Source organism: Grampus griseus, assembly GCF_964374135.1.
Source record: "Grampus griseus genome assembly, chromosome: 5".
Classification (NCBI taxonomy): Eukaryota; Metazoa; Chordata; class Mammalia; order Artiodactyla; family Delphinidae; genus Grampus; species Grampus griseus.
Genome location: NC_138998.1, coordinates 56,517,679 through 56,532,657, shown reverse-complemented (window position 1 = coordinate 56,532,657; position 14,979 = coordinate 56,517,679). Strand labels below are relative to the sequence as shown.

Below are 14,979 nucleotides of genomic sequence, written 5' to 3'. Positions count from 1 at the left end.
AATTGAACATTTTTTTTTAAGCAACTGAACATTTAAAAATTTTACGTACTACATGCTAGAAGCAAGCAGCATTTCTAAAAAAAAAAAAATACAAATACATACGTAGAAAACAATTCATATGTAATTTTACCTATCCACTAAAACCAGGTCATCTCTCAAGAGGGCACATTTTGCCTTTGGCCAAAACACATGTACAAGACAGCCAGCTTTCAAATCTTTGTCCATATGAAGGGCATGGGCCAGCTGATTAACTGTCTAAAGTGGGAAGGAAAGAAAAAATAAAACTCTACTTGTAACAAAATTCAATAAAAACTTAAAATATTATGATTTGGTACATTTATTTCTGCAAAACATGTAGAAAAAGCAGAACTTTAAATCTTTTGAAGTAAAACCATCTGAGCAATCTTGAGAAACCTGAGGTTTAAAATTACCAAGTAGGAAAAAAAATAAGGCCTTGAAACCGTTTACTCATACCATTCAACAATGATAATCTGGGCTGGAAACATTCTAAATGTCCAACAAATGGAACTCTAGCAATGAATCCCATGCAACCCCTGAAATTGATATTGTATGTATGAAAAGAAATTCACAATATGTTAAGAGAAAAAAAGCAAATCAGAAAATAGCATATATGGGACTTCCCTGGTGGTGCAGTGGTTAAGAATCCACCTGCCAATGCAGGGTACATGGGTTCGATCCCTGGTCCGGGAAGATCCCACATGTTGCGGAGCAACTAAGCCCGTGCACCACAACTACTGAGTCTGCGCTCTAGAGCCCACGGGCCACAACTACTGAGCCTGCATGCCACAACTATTGGCCCGCCTGTGCACCTAGAGCCCGTGCTCCACAACAAGAGAAGCCATCGCAATGAGAAGCCCGCACACTGCAACGAAGAGTAGCCCCTGCTCATTGCAACTAAAGAAAGGCCACGTGTAGCAATGAAGACCCAGTGCAGCCAAATAAATAATAAAATTATTTAAAAAAAGAAAGAAAATAGCATATATGATATAAAACCATTTTGTTTTAAAAATACAGAGAAACACCAATGTAACTCTACAGCAAAGAATTTCCACTGAATTTAGAAGTTTAAGAGTTTTGGAGTTTCTTTTCTTTTGCCTAATTGTATTTTCTGACTCTTCTAAAATGAGTTTCTTGCTTAGTAATAAGGGGGAAAAATAAAGGAACGTCACTAGGCAGTTATTTATTCACACAAGCCTGCTTTATATCAATGACTACGCCTTCTCTTTCCATTTAAATTTCCTAAAATATTTCTATTTCTCAAGATGACTTCTGACACACATTAGTTCATTACCTTTCTTGTATGTGTTAAACATACAATTAAGTACAAAGGGCTTAAGACCAAATTAATAATCAAGGAAAGGGCATCAGTACACATACCTCGATGGTTCTTTTGTGATTTGTATGAAATTTTAAAGGGAAACATCTATTTTCAAATGGGCACAATAGTCCTGATCAGGCTTGAAGTGAATCTCCACAGTGACAATGTTAGGTAGGGGTTTTTCTGCTTGCTTTCATAAACTTTTTGATAGAATTATAAACTTGTATTAAAATCCTGATACCTGGGCTTCCCTGGTGGCGCAGTGGTTAGGAATCCACCTGCCAATGCAGGGGATGCGGGTTCGAGCGCTGGTCCGGGAGGATCCCACATGCCACGGAGCAGCTGGGCCTGTGTGCCACAACTACTGAACCTGTGCTCTAGAGTCTGCGTGCCACAACTACTGAAGCCCGTGAGCCACAACTACTGAAGCCTGTGTGCCTAGAGGTTGTGCTCCACAACGAGAAGCTACCGCAATGAGAAACCAGCGCGCTGCAACGAAGAGTAACCCCCACTCGCCGCAAGTAGAGGAAGCCCGTGCGTAGCAACGAAGACCCAATGCAGTCAAAAATAAATTAGTTTAATTAAAAAAAAAAATCCTGATACCTTACCTATAAAATTAAAATAATAAAAGCACCCATCTGACAGAGTTGTGGTGAGATTTGAGTTATTACAAGTATTTAGAATAGTGTCTGCTACTTATCTTGATTACAAAATAAGCAATTCCTTCATTTGTATGGCTTAAAAGCTTGAAAAATATTTTCATAAATATCATCTTATTTATTGTTTGTAAGTAATCTGAAGGGTATTAGACAGATTGAGTTACTTTCTCTGATCAAACAGCAAACTCACAGGAGGAGGACTAGACCTATGAATTCACCTACAGTTTAGCCAAAACTAAAATAGCATGGATCTTCACACACTGAACTTTTGCATTTGTGGGAGAGATCTTACAACTTAAGAGAAAGTGAGTATAGTGAGAAGCAGTGCCTTTTACCAACTGCTTTCATTGCAGAGTAAATATCTTGCATCCTAATTGCTTTTTATTTTTGTTTGGCTGAAAAAAAATCTAGTGCCACTGAATTCCTTAAGAAATTTATGAAAGGCAGGGAACTACCACTGGCCTTTATCTGATAAAGCTATAACATTTACTAATGAATATGCTTACCAAATATTCCAAAGGCAAAAACAGTTTCTAAAGGCACAGATGTGTCAAAAACAGATTCCAGAGCTCAATTTTTTAAACAAAGTTTTCTTTAGAAAGACAAGATTTGAGATTAAACAGCAACAACACACTTCAATAATGTTCTTTTCACCAGGAACACTATTTTAAAAATTTTATAAACTTTTAATTCTAATTTACTTTCATTTAGTTGAGGACAGGTTTTATTCTTCCAGTAACTTAGCTCTGAAGCAAAAGAATTTTAGAAAATTCAAAATATTAGTGATGGTTTTAAAAGCTATGACTAGAAATACTAATGGTTCTTCCATTAGTATTTCTTGTAAAAAATTTTTACAAGTATCTTAAAAGTATCTTCTTGTAAAAATTTTTTTAAAAGAACAAGTTAAGGACATTATGTCAGGTACATTATGTTGCTAAAGATCAAACAGTATACCTTCACATTCTTTTTTTCATCTGACCCTTCTGTCATGAGATAGGCTTTATCTCCATCCGTTCCTTCAACACTCAGGAAGCAATTGGTTGTATGGCCAATTCCACTAGGGAGGACTTTATCCCACAACATGGCATTGATAACAGAGCTCTTCCCACTGCTTGTCCTGAAGAATGAATACACAAAATCATGACAAAACATAATGGTAAAAACTTTGTTCTTTCACTGGGTCAAAGGCCAACTTTTTTAGAATGCAAATTTTGTAAAAAAAATTTCATCAGATTACAATCTGAAATCACAGCCCACTCTTCCCATCACAAGATGTGGTCTAACATCTCATCTTAAATCTGGGCTGGACCTTTTTCACACGCAAAGCTCATTCCTCTTTCTTCTTCTCAAGCAGGACAACTGAGTCATCACTTCTCCAGGAGGCCTCTTCCCTCCCACTCCTATACCACCCTAACCTGGGGTAGGCCTCTTTCATAGACCTACTTCACACTAGACTCTGTTTAAGGCCCTGAGAATATGGTCAAGTGGAAGAAGCAGGTAACAACATAAAACAAAAAACAAACAAAAACAGAACTTTGAGAAAAGTTTTCAAGGACATAAACAGGGTGCTTTAGCAGAGAATAACTGAGAAGGAATACCTTAGAGTGGTCCGGAAAGGTTTCTGCTGTAGTAACATTTAGGATGAGATTTGAAGAGTGAGAAGGAGTCAGACATACAACAAGGCAAAGAGAATTCTAGGCATAGGAAATTGCAAGTGCTAAAGCCCTAAGATGGGAAATAGCTTAGAAGGCCTATGAGGTTAGTGAGTAAATAAATGCTTCTATTGGTGAACAGCACATGATATCTGAACAATCAAGTGGGGGCCTCGTCATTTCTCTTTGCATCTCTAGTACCTAACAGAGTGACTGGTACATAGGTAGTTAACAAATGGTCCTTAAATTAACGTATGAGCTGTGGCAGAAATCATTCTACCACTCCAGAAGTTTCATTAAGGAATGGCATTTCTTATTCTCCCTCTGGGAATCATGGAGCTGAAAATCCTTTTGGAAGGCACACCTGATAATCAATAGAAACTTAAAAAGAGTAAGTCACAAATTATACTTATCTGTTTTTCTATTCTTACAGCTGGCTAAGAAGCCAATTCTTAGAGATAAGCATTCCTAAAAAGCAAAAATATAGCTTCATAAAGCTATATTTTATACCAGGAGCTAAAATGAACAAGTTCTTTTACATGCTAATAGCTTTAACATTTAATACAGGCAGAAACTGTTGTGAAGAGAAGAGGGAAGAATATCACTTGCTGCAACATCAGAAACAGAGCTGCGGATATGATCAAGAAAAGCTAATATCTGGAAACTACCCTTGAGAAGAAATAATAAAGGATTACCTGCCAAAAAATGCCACTTTCATATGTCTCCGAGACAGCACCTCACCAATGATGGAAAGCTTATTTTTATACCTCTGTATTTCTATCAGATCATCCTCAGTAGCTACTCGGTCAAGTTCTGGATTCTTGTATGTTGCTGTAAAATTGAAACAGTATTAGAGAAAGTAATATAGATGAATATTAAGTTAATTATAAAACAGAATACTTAAGATATACATATATTTGGGTTTTGTTCTATATTAACATGATATTTGAAAATAAAAATAACATGGTATCTGAATATTTGGTAAAAGGTGAATGCCTTGTTGTAATGGGTCATAAGAATACTGCCCAAAAGAATTTCAAAATTATTAAAATTACAGGGGTCCAGTCAAAAGGGTATTTATTATTCATCTAGGTCTCAAAGATACAAAATACCCACCTAAGACAAAAAAGCATTTCTGAACAGCAAAACTAGAACCTAATATCCACCTATTATTATTCCATCCTGATAGGAGCTTCAAATCTTGAACTGAGAAGAGGGATTCACATGCTAAGAGTGAGGTTTGAATGGGCAGTCCCCCCAAAATAAAGATATGGTTCAAGGAGGTCTTCAAGCTAGGTAAGACCTTGCTGTCTTACCACTTCTTGTCTGCTTCCCACAGGGGTGGAGCAAAACAGCTCCTTGAACATGAATGAAAAGAGAATTGCAGACTGTAACCCACTCCTGTCAGGTTTGGGAGTAACTGCCTACACCAGCCCCAATCTCTCTTCCTCCAGAGATGGGGGTAGCTGGGAAAGCAACGATTTGAAAAGTAGGAAAGTATCTCAGTTTTGTTTATATTTCAGGAATATACATTTTACATTTTTTTTCACCTCATTTTGAAGGTGAAAACATGAAGATTCATTTGGCTATCTGAATGGTCCTAATTAGAGACAAATACTGACACAACTTACTGAGTGACCATCTAATTAAACTTAAGCTTCACATCTCACCATACTTTTCAAGTACATTGATAAAATATGTGCAATTTGGTGAATACCGGCAAGACTGGCTTAAATACCATTACATTCGTCTTTGTTTTTCATTTCATTCTTGCTCTTCTACGTGCTTCCTGATTTACTCGCTTTGCCTCTTTTTTGCAACAATTTTTTCTGAGGTTTTAGAACCAGTAATGTAAGCAGATAGGTTAGGGGGTCCCTGGAGAAAGAGAACCAGAAATGGCTTTCTTGACTTAAGAGAATCCATCCTGGCCTAAGCCATTTTGTGATCTAAGCCTGGCCACAATGCTCGTCCTTGAATAGGTCTCAGTAATTGATGATCTTAAGGGAACAAAGGAATGCAGCAAAAGAGAAAGGGTAGTCACACAATAGTGAGTGATAAAGCAGAGTCCTAGTTCCTCCTCAAGAGACATACATATGTGTGTGTGTGTGTGTGTGTGTGTGTGTATGTGTGTTATCTATCTATCTATCTATCTATCTATCTATCTATCTTTGCGTTCTGCAGGAACTAAAGTCCCCACCCAGGTGGAGAACTGAATGATGATGTTGACCCTCCTGACTTCAGTCAACCAAGACCTGGACTCTGTTGATCTTTGCTCCAATTCTATGCTGAATTCTCCTCTGCTCAAGCCCCTTCATAAATACACATGTACCCTTAGCTTAAAACTTCCCCAATTTTGCTGTTTGGGGACACACTGCTTTAGGAAAGATCCCCAGTGTTCTCCGTACCTGCTGCAAGTAATAAATCCTTCCTTCTCCCGATCTGTGGTTTGGTTGTGTCTACTGGCTCGATACCCACCAATAACAGTAACATTGAATTCAGATTCTAAAGCTGAATTCACTAGCTCCTAGAGTAATAGCTCCTAGCATCTGTTACATGCTCAATACACAGAAGATGTTACATTTAACTTCATTTTCACTTCCCATCAACTTTTGTAGAATAACATATTATTCAAAAGTCACCATGCCAGCTCAAATTCTTTCCAAATTGAAAACTAAAATTCTGAACCAGTATTTTTTTCCTCATTCAACAGCAAAACTTGTGTCAGATCTGGTAATACGGACAAAATAAGGCAGGATCCCTACTCTCAAGAAACTCAAAATCTGGTGAAAGAGAATTAGGAAGGACAAGGAAAAAAGTTTGATTCTACCAACCTACCAAATGTTTTCCCACTGTCACAGTTTACAGAATCCCTCCCTTTTCACTGTATGCTTGAAGGTCAACAATTAACTCTAAAGTAGTATTTCCCAGTATGACATTCTCACCACCTTTGTTTGAACAGTTACACTCTGTTTAAGAAAACTCCTTTTGCCCTTTCCCCACTGCATCCCAGCCTCATTTGAGAAGATAAGAAAGGTCTCAGATCTTGGCTTAACTGCTGAGTTGATGGGGGTGGTAAGTATAATGGCTAAATGTGGGCTGCCTGACTTTCAGTCTGGGCATTTACTAGCTGCGTGGTCTTTGGTAAGCTGCTTACCTTTTCTGTGCCTTAGTTCCTTCATTTTTTTTTTTTTTTTTTTGCGGTATGCGGGCCTCTCACTGTTGTGGCCTCTCCCTTTGCAGAGCACAGGCTCCGGACACGCAGGCTCAGCAGCCATGGCTCACGGGCCTAGCCGCTCCGCGGCATGTGGGATCTTCCCGGACCGGGGCACGAACCCGTGTCCCCTGCATTGGCAGGTGGACTCTCAACCACTGCGCCACCAGGGAAGCCCGCCTTCATTTTTAAAATGAGTGTGATTAAAATCTGCCTCAGTGTTGATTTGAGGATTAAATGAGTTATTAATAAAATAAAGTGCTTAGAATAGGACCTCACATATGCACTTCGTTCTTAGTTGCTATTAATATAATTCAATCTTCCTCTTTTGGAGGGCAGAAGTGGGTTTTATTTGTTATGGTATCTCTCATAGAGCACAATCCCCTGTATGTGTTCAGTAACCAAGGTTGAAAGAATAAAGCACCTTTATATATTTTCAAAAGTAATTATTTAAAAAACTTAGAGGAGCTAACCTTCAACAAAATGTGATCCTTCAGTAACAAACTCCAGTAACTGGTCAAAGATTGCTGTAATTGTCTTCTTAGCCAGCACAAAGTGCTTCAGTGGGGAAGCAGTTTCTGCCATTATGCTGAAAATAAAAAGTTAGAAAAGTACAAATTAAACTGGATGATAAAGACATGTGAGTTAACAACACTTCCAGCAACATTAACTCCCCAATGAAACAAACTTCCAAACTTACAAACTTCCAAACTTTTAGATTTGTTTCTGGGGGAAAGAAGTGTTTTATTTATATATTCACTTTTTGGCTGCCTCGGTGCGGCGTGGGGGGTTCCAGAGTGCGTGTGCTCTGTAGTTGGGGCATGCAGGCTCTCTAGTTGTGGAGCGTGGGCTTAGTTACCCCGTGGCATGTGGGATCTTAGTTCCCCAACCAGGGATAGATTGAACCTATGTCCCCCGGCATTGCAGGACGGATTCCTAACCACTGGATCACCAGGGAAGTCCCTGGGGGAGAAGTGTTTTAGTCAGACAATTAAAGACTACTTTTGGGTGATATTCCACTAAAATAAGTGAATTCAATTGGCCAAAATCTTGATTGCAATTTCTACTTTAGTTCCCTTTGCTGATGATGAAACTGGCCAAATTCTGATTGCATGTGACTCTTAACTACATCAGGGAACACGGCAGCGAGTGACATGAAGCCAAGTTCACGAACAGTAACTAAGTTATTACGTTTTTCAACCTGGACCTCTAGGTGAGTGGAGGTGGATATGCAGAATGAGGAAATAAAATTCCAAGATCATAATGCAATACTAACGTTTAGAAAGAAGTAGTTCTCGTCCTAACAAATAAGGAGGCAAGCCTTAAAGCGAGTATTAACGTTTCCAGCCAAAGTACCAAGAACTTCAAGGAGTGTAAGTTAAGAAAAATAAGTTTTGGTGGCAGCTTCTCCTGAAAAGACACCAAACAAAAATGATCACACACCAGTCTAATCCTGGTATACATGTGTGTCAAATGGAGCAAAGCGGCCATAAAGAAGGCTGAGCCTTCCAAAGCGTCAGGAAATGACTGACCAAAGGGGACAAGCGAGAAAACACGGTGGGGGTAACAACTCGGTTCAGCTGGTGGTGAACGCCGACCTTGAAGAAAGGCCTTCCCAGTCCTCCACACCAGGCGCTGGAGCCCCGCCCGCAGGGCTTGGGGCCAGACCCCACCCCTGGCCCGCTTGCGCCGGCCCCGGCTCACGGTATCCCGGGCTCCGGGCTCGCGGGCTCCGCGGGCCTAACCCGGTCGCCAGCCCTACTCGCAACCGCAGCAGCTCCCTCCTTTTCCGCAGGACCGCGGCGGCGCCTCGTCACAGAGCACCCCACGCACGACTCCTCGCCCCCTGCCCCCGGCAGGACGAAGGTCACCCGAGCAAAGTGAACCGGCCCGCAGCCGAGGCTGCGGGCACTCACCCCGTCCCGGCTCCGACCTGTCACCCAGCAACCGCACCTCAGCCACAGCCCCCTGGCCGCCTCATTCTTCCAAGAGAGGCTGGGAGACTCGGAGGCGGTGGGAGGAGAAGCAAGAGGGCGGTCACTTCCGGTCTCTTGCCCTTCCCGATTTGGTTTGGCTCCGTAACCGGAAGTGACCTACTCCGAGCGCCATTTTTCTTAAGGGCAGAAGGCAAGGAATTGTTGTGAACAGGCAATGCATCCAGAAGAATGCTTTTCCTTTCACCCCCAACTTGTGCATCGCCTCCCTCTCCCTTCAAAGTTTCCAAAACTCTGCCCAGCCTAGGCGTAGCTAGCTGTCAGTAGCTCGTTTAGTGAGGGAGAGCTAAAAGGAGGAGGGGTGAGATGGGGTGGAGTTAGGGTGTCAGAAAAGGATTCCTGCTTACTCCGCCAGCAGCAATAAAGGAAAACCTTTTGATCTCTCCACTACCCTCTGTTCTTGTGTGATTCACTTCCTGAGCTTGGAGTATAGCGGTGTGTGAGGCCACTTCATTTTTCTGAGCCTCATCTACAAAATCAGAGTACTAATAATACCTACTTTGTGGGTAGGCTTTACTACCCAGTTATTAACCAAACACTAATCTAGGTATTACTGGGAAAGTATTTGTGATTAATATCTATAATCAGTTGACTCTATGTAAAAGAGATTAGTTTGGGTAATCTGGCTGTGCTTGATCCAATCAGTTAAAAGACTTTAAGAGCAGAACCGAGGTTTTCCTAATAAAGGAATTCTGCCTGTGGACTGCAGTGTCAGTTCCTGGCCAAGAATTTCCATTCTGCCCTTACTGATGGCTTGCCCTAATGTTTGTTTGTTTTTTAACAACAAAAAATTTATTCTCTCACAGTTACAGAGGCCAGATGTCTACAATCTTAAGTGTCAGCAGGGCTGAGCTCTCTCTGGAGTCTCTAGGGGGAGGTTCCTTCCCTTGCCTCTTCCAGTTTCTGGTGGCTAGAGGTATTCCCTGGCTTGAGGCTACATGGCAACAACCTCTGCCTCTATCTTCTCGTGCATCTTCACATGGCCTTCTCCCCTGTGTCTCTTTGTCTCGAATCTCTCTCTCCTTCCTTTTATATGGACACCGGTCCCTAGATCCAGTATGGGGATTTGGATCCTGGATCCTAAATCCAGGATGATCTCAACTCAAAATCCTTAACTTAATTACATCTTCAAAGGCCCTATTTCCAAGTAAGATCATATTCACAAGGTATCAAGAGTTAGGACTTGGAGACATATTTTTGGGAGATACTATTCAACCTATTACACATGTATTATAAATACTTTCTTTAGTCCATGGTTTGCCTTTTCACCCTTTAAAAAAAAACTTTTTTTTTAATCTGATGAGGAGAATCGTAAATATTCTGTGGCAGGACAATCTAAGATAGAAAAAAGGAAAAAAAAAGACAAATAACATGCCCCCTTTGTGGCAGGCCTTTCCCAATGTGCAATGCCAATCTACATTATGCACTTGAACCAGACCTCCTCAAAGCAGGAGGATGAAATCAACCTATGAGAAAAAGTCCGCTCCTTTCTTCAGGCTCCAGCATTATAACATTGTAATTCTATTATTAATATATTTATTTTTCATCTCATACAAAGGTAAAAGGGGTCACATTGACCAAAGGCTTGTCTGTACATGTGTAATTGAAAAAAAAGGAAAGAAAACCTTTGTTGATTGAACTATAGATATAATGTTAATCTGTCAATATGATACATAATTTCTTTCTCTCAAAAATCTATAAAACTGCACCTCTAATTCCTGATCAATGGAGCAGTTCTCAGAGGTTCCGAGAATCTGTTTCCTGGGTTATAATCCTCAGTTTGGCTCACATAAAATTCTCTTTTCTTTCTTCTTAGCTTGATTGGTATTTGATTTTTCATAGACAAATTGAAATTTAGTTGATTTACAATGTTTTGTTAAGTTTCTGGTGTACAGCAAAGTGATTCAGTTATACATAAATATACATACATTCTTCTTCATATTCTTTTTCATTATAGTTTATTACAAGATATTGAATATAGTTCCCTGGGCTATACATTAGGACCTTGTTGTTTACCTACTTTGTATACAGTAGTTTGTATCTGCTAAACCCAAACTTCTAATTTATCCCACTCCGCTTTCCCTTTTGGTAATCATAAGTTTGTTTTCTATGTCTGTGAGTCTGTTTCTGTTTTGTATATAAGTTCATTTGTATCATTTTTTAGATTCCACATATAAGTGATATCATATGATATTTGTCCTTCTCTGACTTACTTCACTTAGTATTCAATATAATAATCTCTAGGTGCACCTATGTTGCTGCAAATGGCATTACAGTATTTCACTCTTTTTTATGACTGAGTAATGTTCCATTGTGTGTGTGTGTGTGTGTGTGTGTGTGTGTGTGTATATATATCTCACATCTTCTTTATCCCTATATATTTTGGATTTGCCTAGCCAGCCCTCAGTTCCTTGTAATATTCCTTGCAATAAATTTCTTACCCACTGAACCCTAACTGACACACACTGTAACCCTCCTGCCAGCAAAGTAAGAGACTACGCTTGGTCATTTGCATCATAATGTGACATTTAAAAATAAATAAAGATCTTCATTGTAAAACACATTTTGATAGAAGTACAATTCTAAGGATTCCTAGCAGAAATAATTAGCATACTGTTTCTGTAAGTGTTTTTGTTTATGGTGTGGAGAGGGAGGGTGGGGAGAAGAGATAAGGCATTAAAAAGCACAAAACACTTTGAAATCAAAAGATTTCCTTTGTACGTGCCTGACCAATAAGCACTATAATTTACAATCACGTTAAGGCATTAAGCAAAAAGGAATGAAATTTTAAGGATGAATTTCAAGCATCAGTCAGCATGTGAAGGGTCAAGGCAGTTACTACACTTGAGATCATTCATATGTTCATTAAACAAATATATACTGAAGAAGAAATCTTTTAATGAAAAAGCATGGAACTTGATCTGAAGACCTCAGTTCAAATCTAGACTATGCCAGTTAATAGCTATGTGAAACTCTTAACCACTCAGTTAGTTTTTAGCATAGGGAATTTCAAAGGAAATTTTTGCTTTATTTATATTGTTTGAATTTTTAAAATCATAATGGTATCCCTTTATTAGTTTTATAAATAATTACATCTTTAATATAATTATTGTATATCAAAGTAAAAGTGACATTGCATGTTATAAATTATAAAAATAATAAATGTTTTTGTATAAGTAATAAGTAATTTAATCCATTGTTTTTCTTTTTATGGAACAGACTCATAGGCAAAAACCAGCAGAGTAAACATAAAGAAGAAGAAAAAAATTAAAATATAAGGGCTAAAACAGAGATTAACAAAAAGTAAAATTTAATTATTTAAAAAACATATAAATTTGACATACCACTGCCAAATCTGTTTAAGAATGTCAAAAGTGAGGGAAGATACAAACCAAAGGGGAAATAACTCTAGATACAAAATATCATAAATGCCAATAAACTTGAAAACTCAGATGAAGTGTAAAATTTCTGGGAAACCATCAAATACCAAAATTAGCCTGAGAAAAAATAGAAAACTTGAATAAGCTAATAAGCATTCAAAAAATTGAAATGGCAATTCCCATATATACAAAAAAAGAGAGCCTAGATGATTTTAGAGGTAACATTTTACCAAATCTTTAAAGAAAAGATTAATATTATCTCATACAGGTTTTTGCAGAGCATAGAAAAAGAGAAAAAACACTCCAACTCACTTATAAGACTAGAATAACCTTGATACCACACTGGATAGGAGGTGTCAGTAAAGAAAATCACACGTATGAATAAGGCAAACATCCTATGTGAAATATTACCTAACTGAATCCAACATTGTATTAGAAAAAAAATTTTGTACAGGTAGGGTTTTCCTAAAAATACAAAGATAATTCAACATTAGAAAATCAACCAATGGAATTCGTATTCGCGGACTTAAAGGAGAAAACCCACCTGTTTATCTCAATAGCTATAGAAAAAGTCATTGCTAAAGTTTAATACCTACTTAAAATAAAAAGTCTTAAAAAACTAAGAAAACTGCTAAAGGCTACTTATCAAAACCTACAGAAAATATACTTAATGGGGAAACTTTAGGAGTCTTACATCTAAGGCTAGGAACAAAAAAAAAAAGCCTGCTAATGCTATTTCTACACCTTATAGCAGTGGAAGTGCTGACAAATTCGATGATAAGAAAAAAGAGCCATTTGGACTCGCAGACTGGAAGTAAAGAGACAAATATATAATTTATGGCAGATTATATGGTTATTTACATTAAAAATTAAGCAAAGACAGCTATTAGAACTAAAAAGATTAAAACCCAAACAACATTATTTCTGTATACAAAAATCCATGTTTCAAAACTCATTTTCCTATACATGCAGTAGCCAATTAGAAAATAAGATAGCATGTCAAAGCAACCAAAACTGTAAAGAATCTAGGAATTGATTTAACAAAAGCCGCACACAACCTTTATGGAAAAAATTTAAAAGAACATTAAAAGAGACCTAAGTAACTAGAGAAATATACAATGTTTACAAAAGAAAAGATTTAACATTGTAAAGATGTTGATTCCCTCAAAAATGATCATAACTATAATGCAATTCCAACAAGACTTAAATGGAATTGGAACTAATTCTAAATTTACATAGAAGAAGAAAAAGTCTACCAATAACTAAAACAGTTCTCAAAAGAAGAGCAGAGGACTTGCCTGGTGGCGCAGTGATTAAGAATCCGCCTGCCAATGCAGGGGACACAGGTCCAAGCCTTGGTCCGGGAAGATCCCACATGACGTGGAGCAACTAAGACCGTGAGCCACAACTACTGAGACTGCATGCCACAACTACTGAAGCTCATGCGCCTAGAGCCGTTGCTCCGCAACAAGAGAAGCTACCACAATGAGAAGCCCATGCACCGCAATGAAGAGTAGTCCCTGCTCGCCGCAACTAGAGAAAGCCCGTGTACAGCAACAAAGACCCAACACAGCCAAAAATAAATAAATAATAAATAAATAAATTAAAAAAAAAAAAAAAGAAGAGCAGGGAGAATAAATTCACACTACCTGATATTAAGACATACTGGAAAGCTATAATGTTTAAAGCAACTGTTAAAACATGTGATACTATTGCAGGAACAGGAATATAATGAGTACAGACACAGATCCATATGCCAATTATGCCCATGGGGAGTAGATATATGCTCAAATTGGTATCATGAATCACTGGGGGAAGATGCATTATTTAACAAATAGTATTGACAAAATCAGCTCGCTTGAATGAACAAAAATAAAACTTGAATTATCCTTACACACAAAGAAACTCAGACCTAAACACAAAAGGTACAACCAGAACATTACTAGGAGAAAATGTAGGAAAACAGTTTGTTAACAAGATGTAGAGGGCTTCCCTGGTGGCGCAGTGGTTGAGAGTCCGCCTGCCGATGAAGGAGACACGGGTTCGTGCCCTGGTCCGGGAAGATCCCACATGCCGCGGAGCGGCTGGGCCCGTGAGCCATGGACGCTGAGCCTACGCGTCCGGAGCCTGTGCTCCGCAACGGGAGAGGCCACAACAGTGAGAGGCCCACGTGCCGCAAAAAAAAAAAAAAAAAAAAAAAAAAAAAATGTAGAAATCACATCCTGTGAGGTAAAATGTGATGGATCTATCTACATTAGATCTTTCCCCCCTCCCTTCCTCCCTCCCGCCTCTCTCTCTCTCTTCTCTTTCTTTCTCTCTTTTTCTTTCCTTCCTTCCTTCCTCACCGTGCAGCATGTGGGATCTTAGTTCCCCGACCAGGGATTGAACCTGTGCCCCCTGCATTGAAAGCGTGGAGTCTTAACCATTGGACTGCCAGAGAAGTCCCAATGTAACGATTTCTGTTCAACAAAAGACGTAAGTAACAGATGGATGGCAATCTGGGAATCTATTTTTTGCTGTGTATATCATCAACTAAGAACCAATATTTAAAATTTTTAAAGAACTTCTGAAAATTAACCAGAAAACCCAATAGAAAAGTGAACAAAGGGGAATTCCTTGGCGGTCCAGCAGTTAGGACTCAGCACTTTCACTGCCGTGGCCCCGGTCCAATCCCTGTTCTGCAAACCAAGGTCTTGCAAGCTATGGAGAGGCACTTCACAAAATGAGAAACCAAAATGTCTCAT

At 38.9% G+C, this 14,979-nt stretch overlaps 1 protein-coding gene across 4 annotated transcripts in view; it reads right to left on the bottom strand.

Annotated features, from left to right (window-relative positions):
• Positions 1–8,889, bottom strand: part of MFN1 (mitofusin 1) — a 34,173-nt gene extending 25,284 nt beyond the window's left edge. The window contains exons 1-6 of one of the 4 annotated variants that reach the window (XM_082654082.1): positions 8,778–8,883; positions 8,138–8,271; positions 7,335–7,450; positions 4,346–4,481; positions 2,953–3,115; positions 131–255 (exon numbers count right to left, since the gene is read on the bottom strand). In XM_082654082.1, coding sequence (XP_082510208.1) covers positions 131–255; positions 2,953–3,115; positions 4,346–4,481; positions 7,335–7,446 — 536 coding nt within the window. In that variant the 5' untranslated portion in view covers positions 7,447–7,450; positions 8,138–8,271; positions 8,778–8,883. Of the gene's footprint in view, positions 1–130; positions 256–2,952; positions 3,116–4,345; positions 4,482–7,334; positions 7,451–8,137; positions 8,272–8,777 lie in introns of all 4 variants that reach the window. The other 3 variants (XM_082654083.1, XM_082654080.1, XM_082654081.1) reach the window with 3 other exon arrangements.
• Between the last annotated feature and the right edge of the window lie 6,090 nt (positions 8,890–14,979).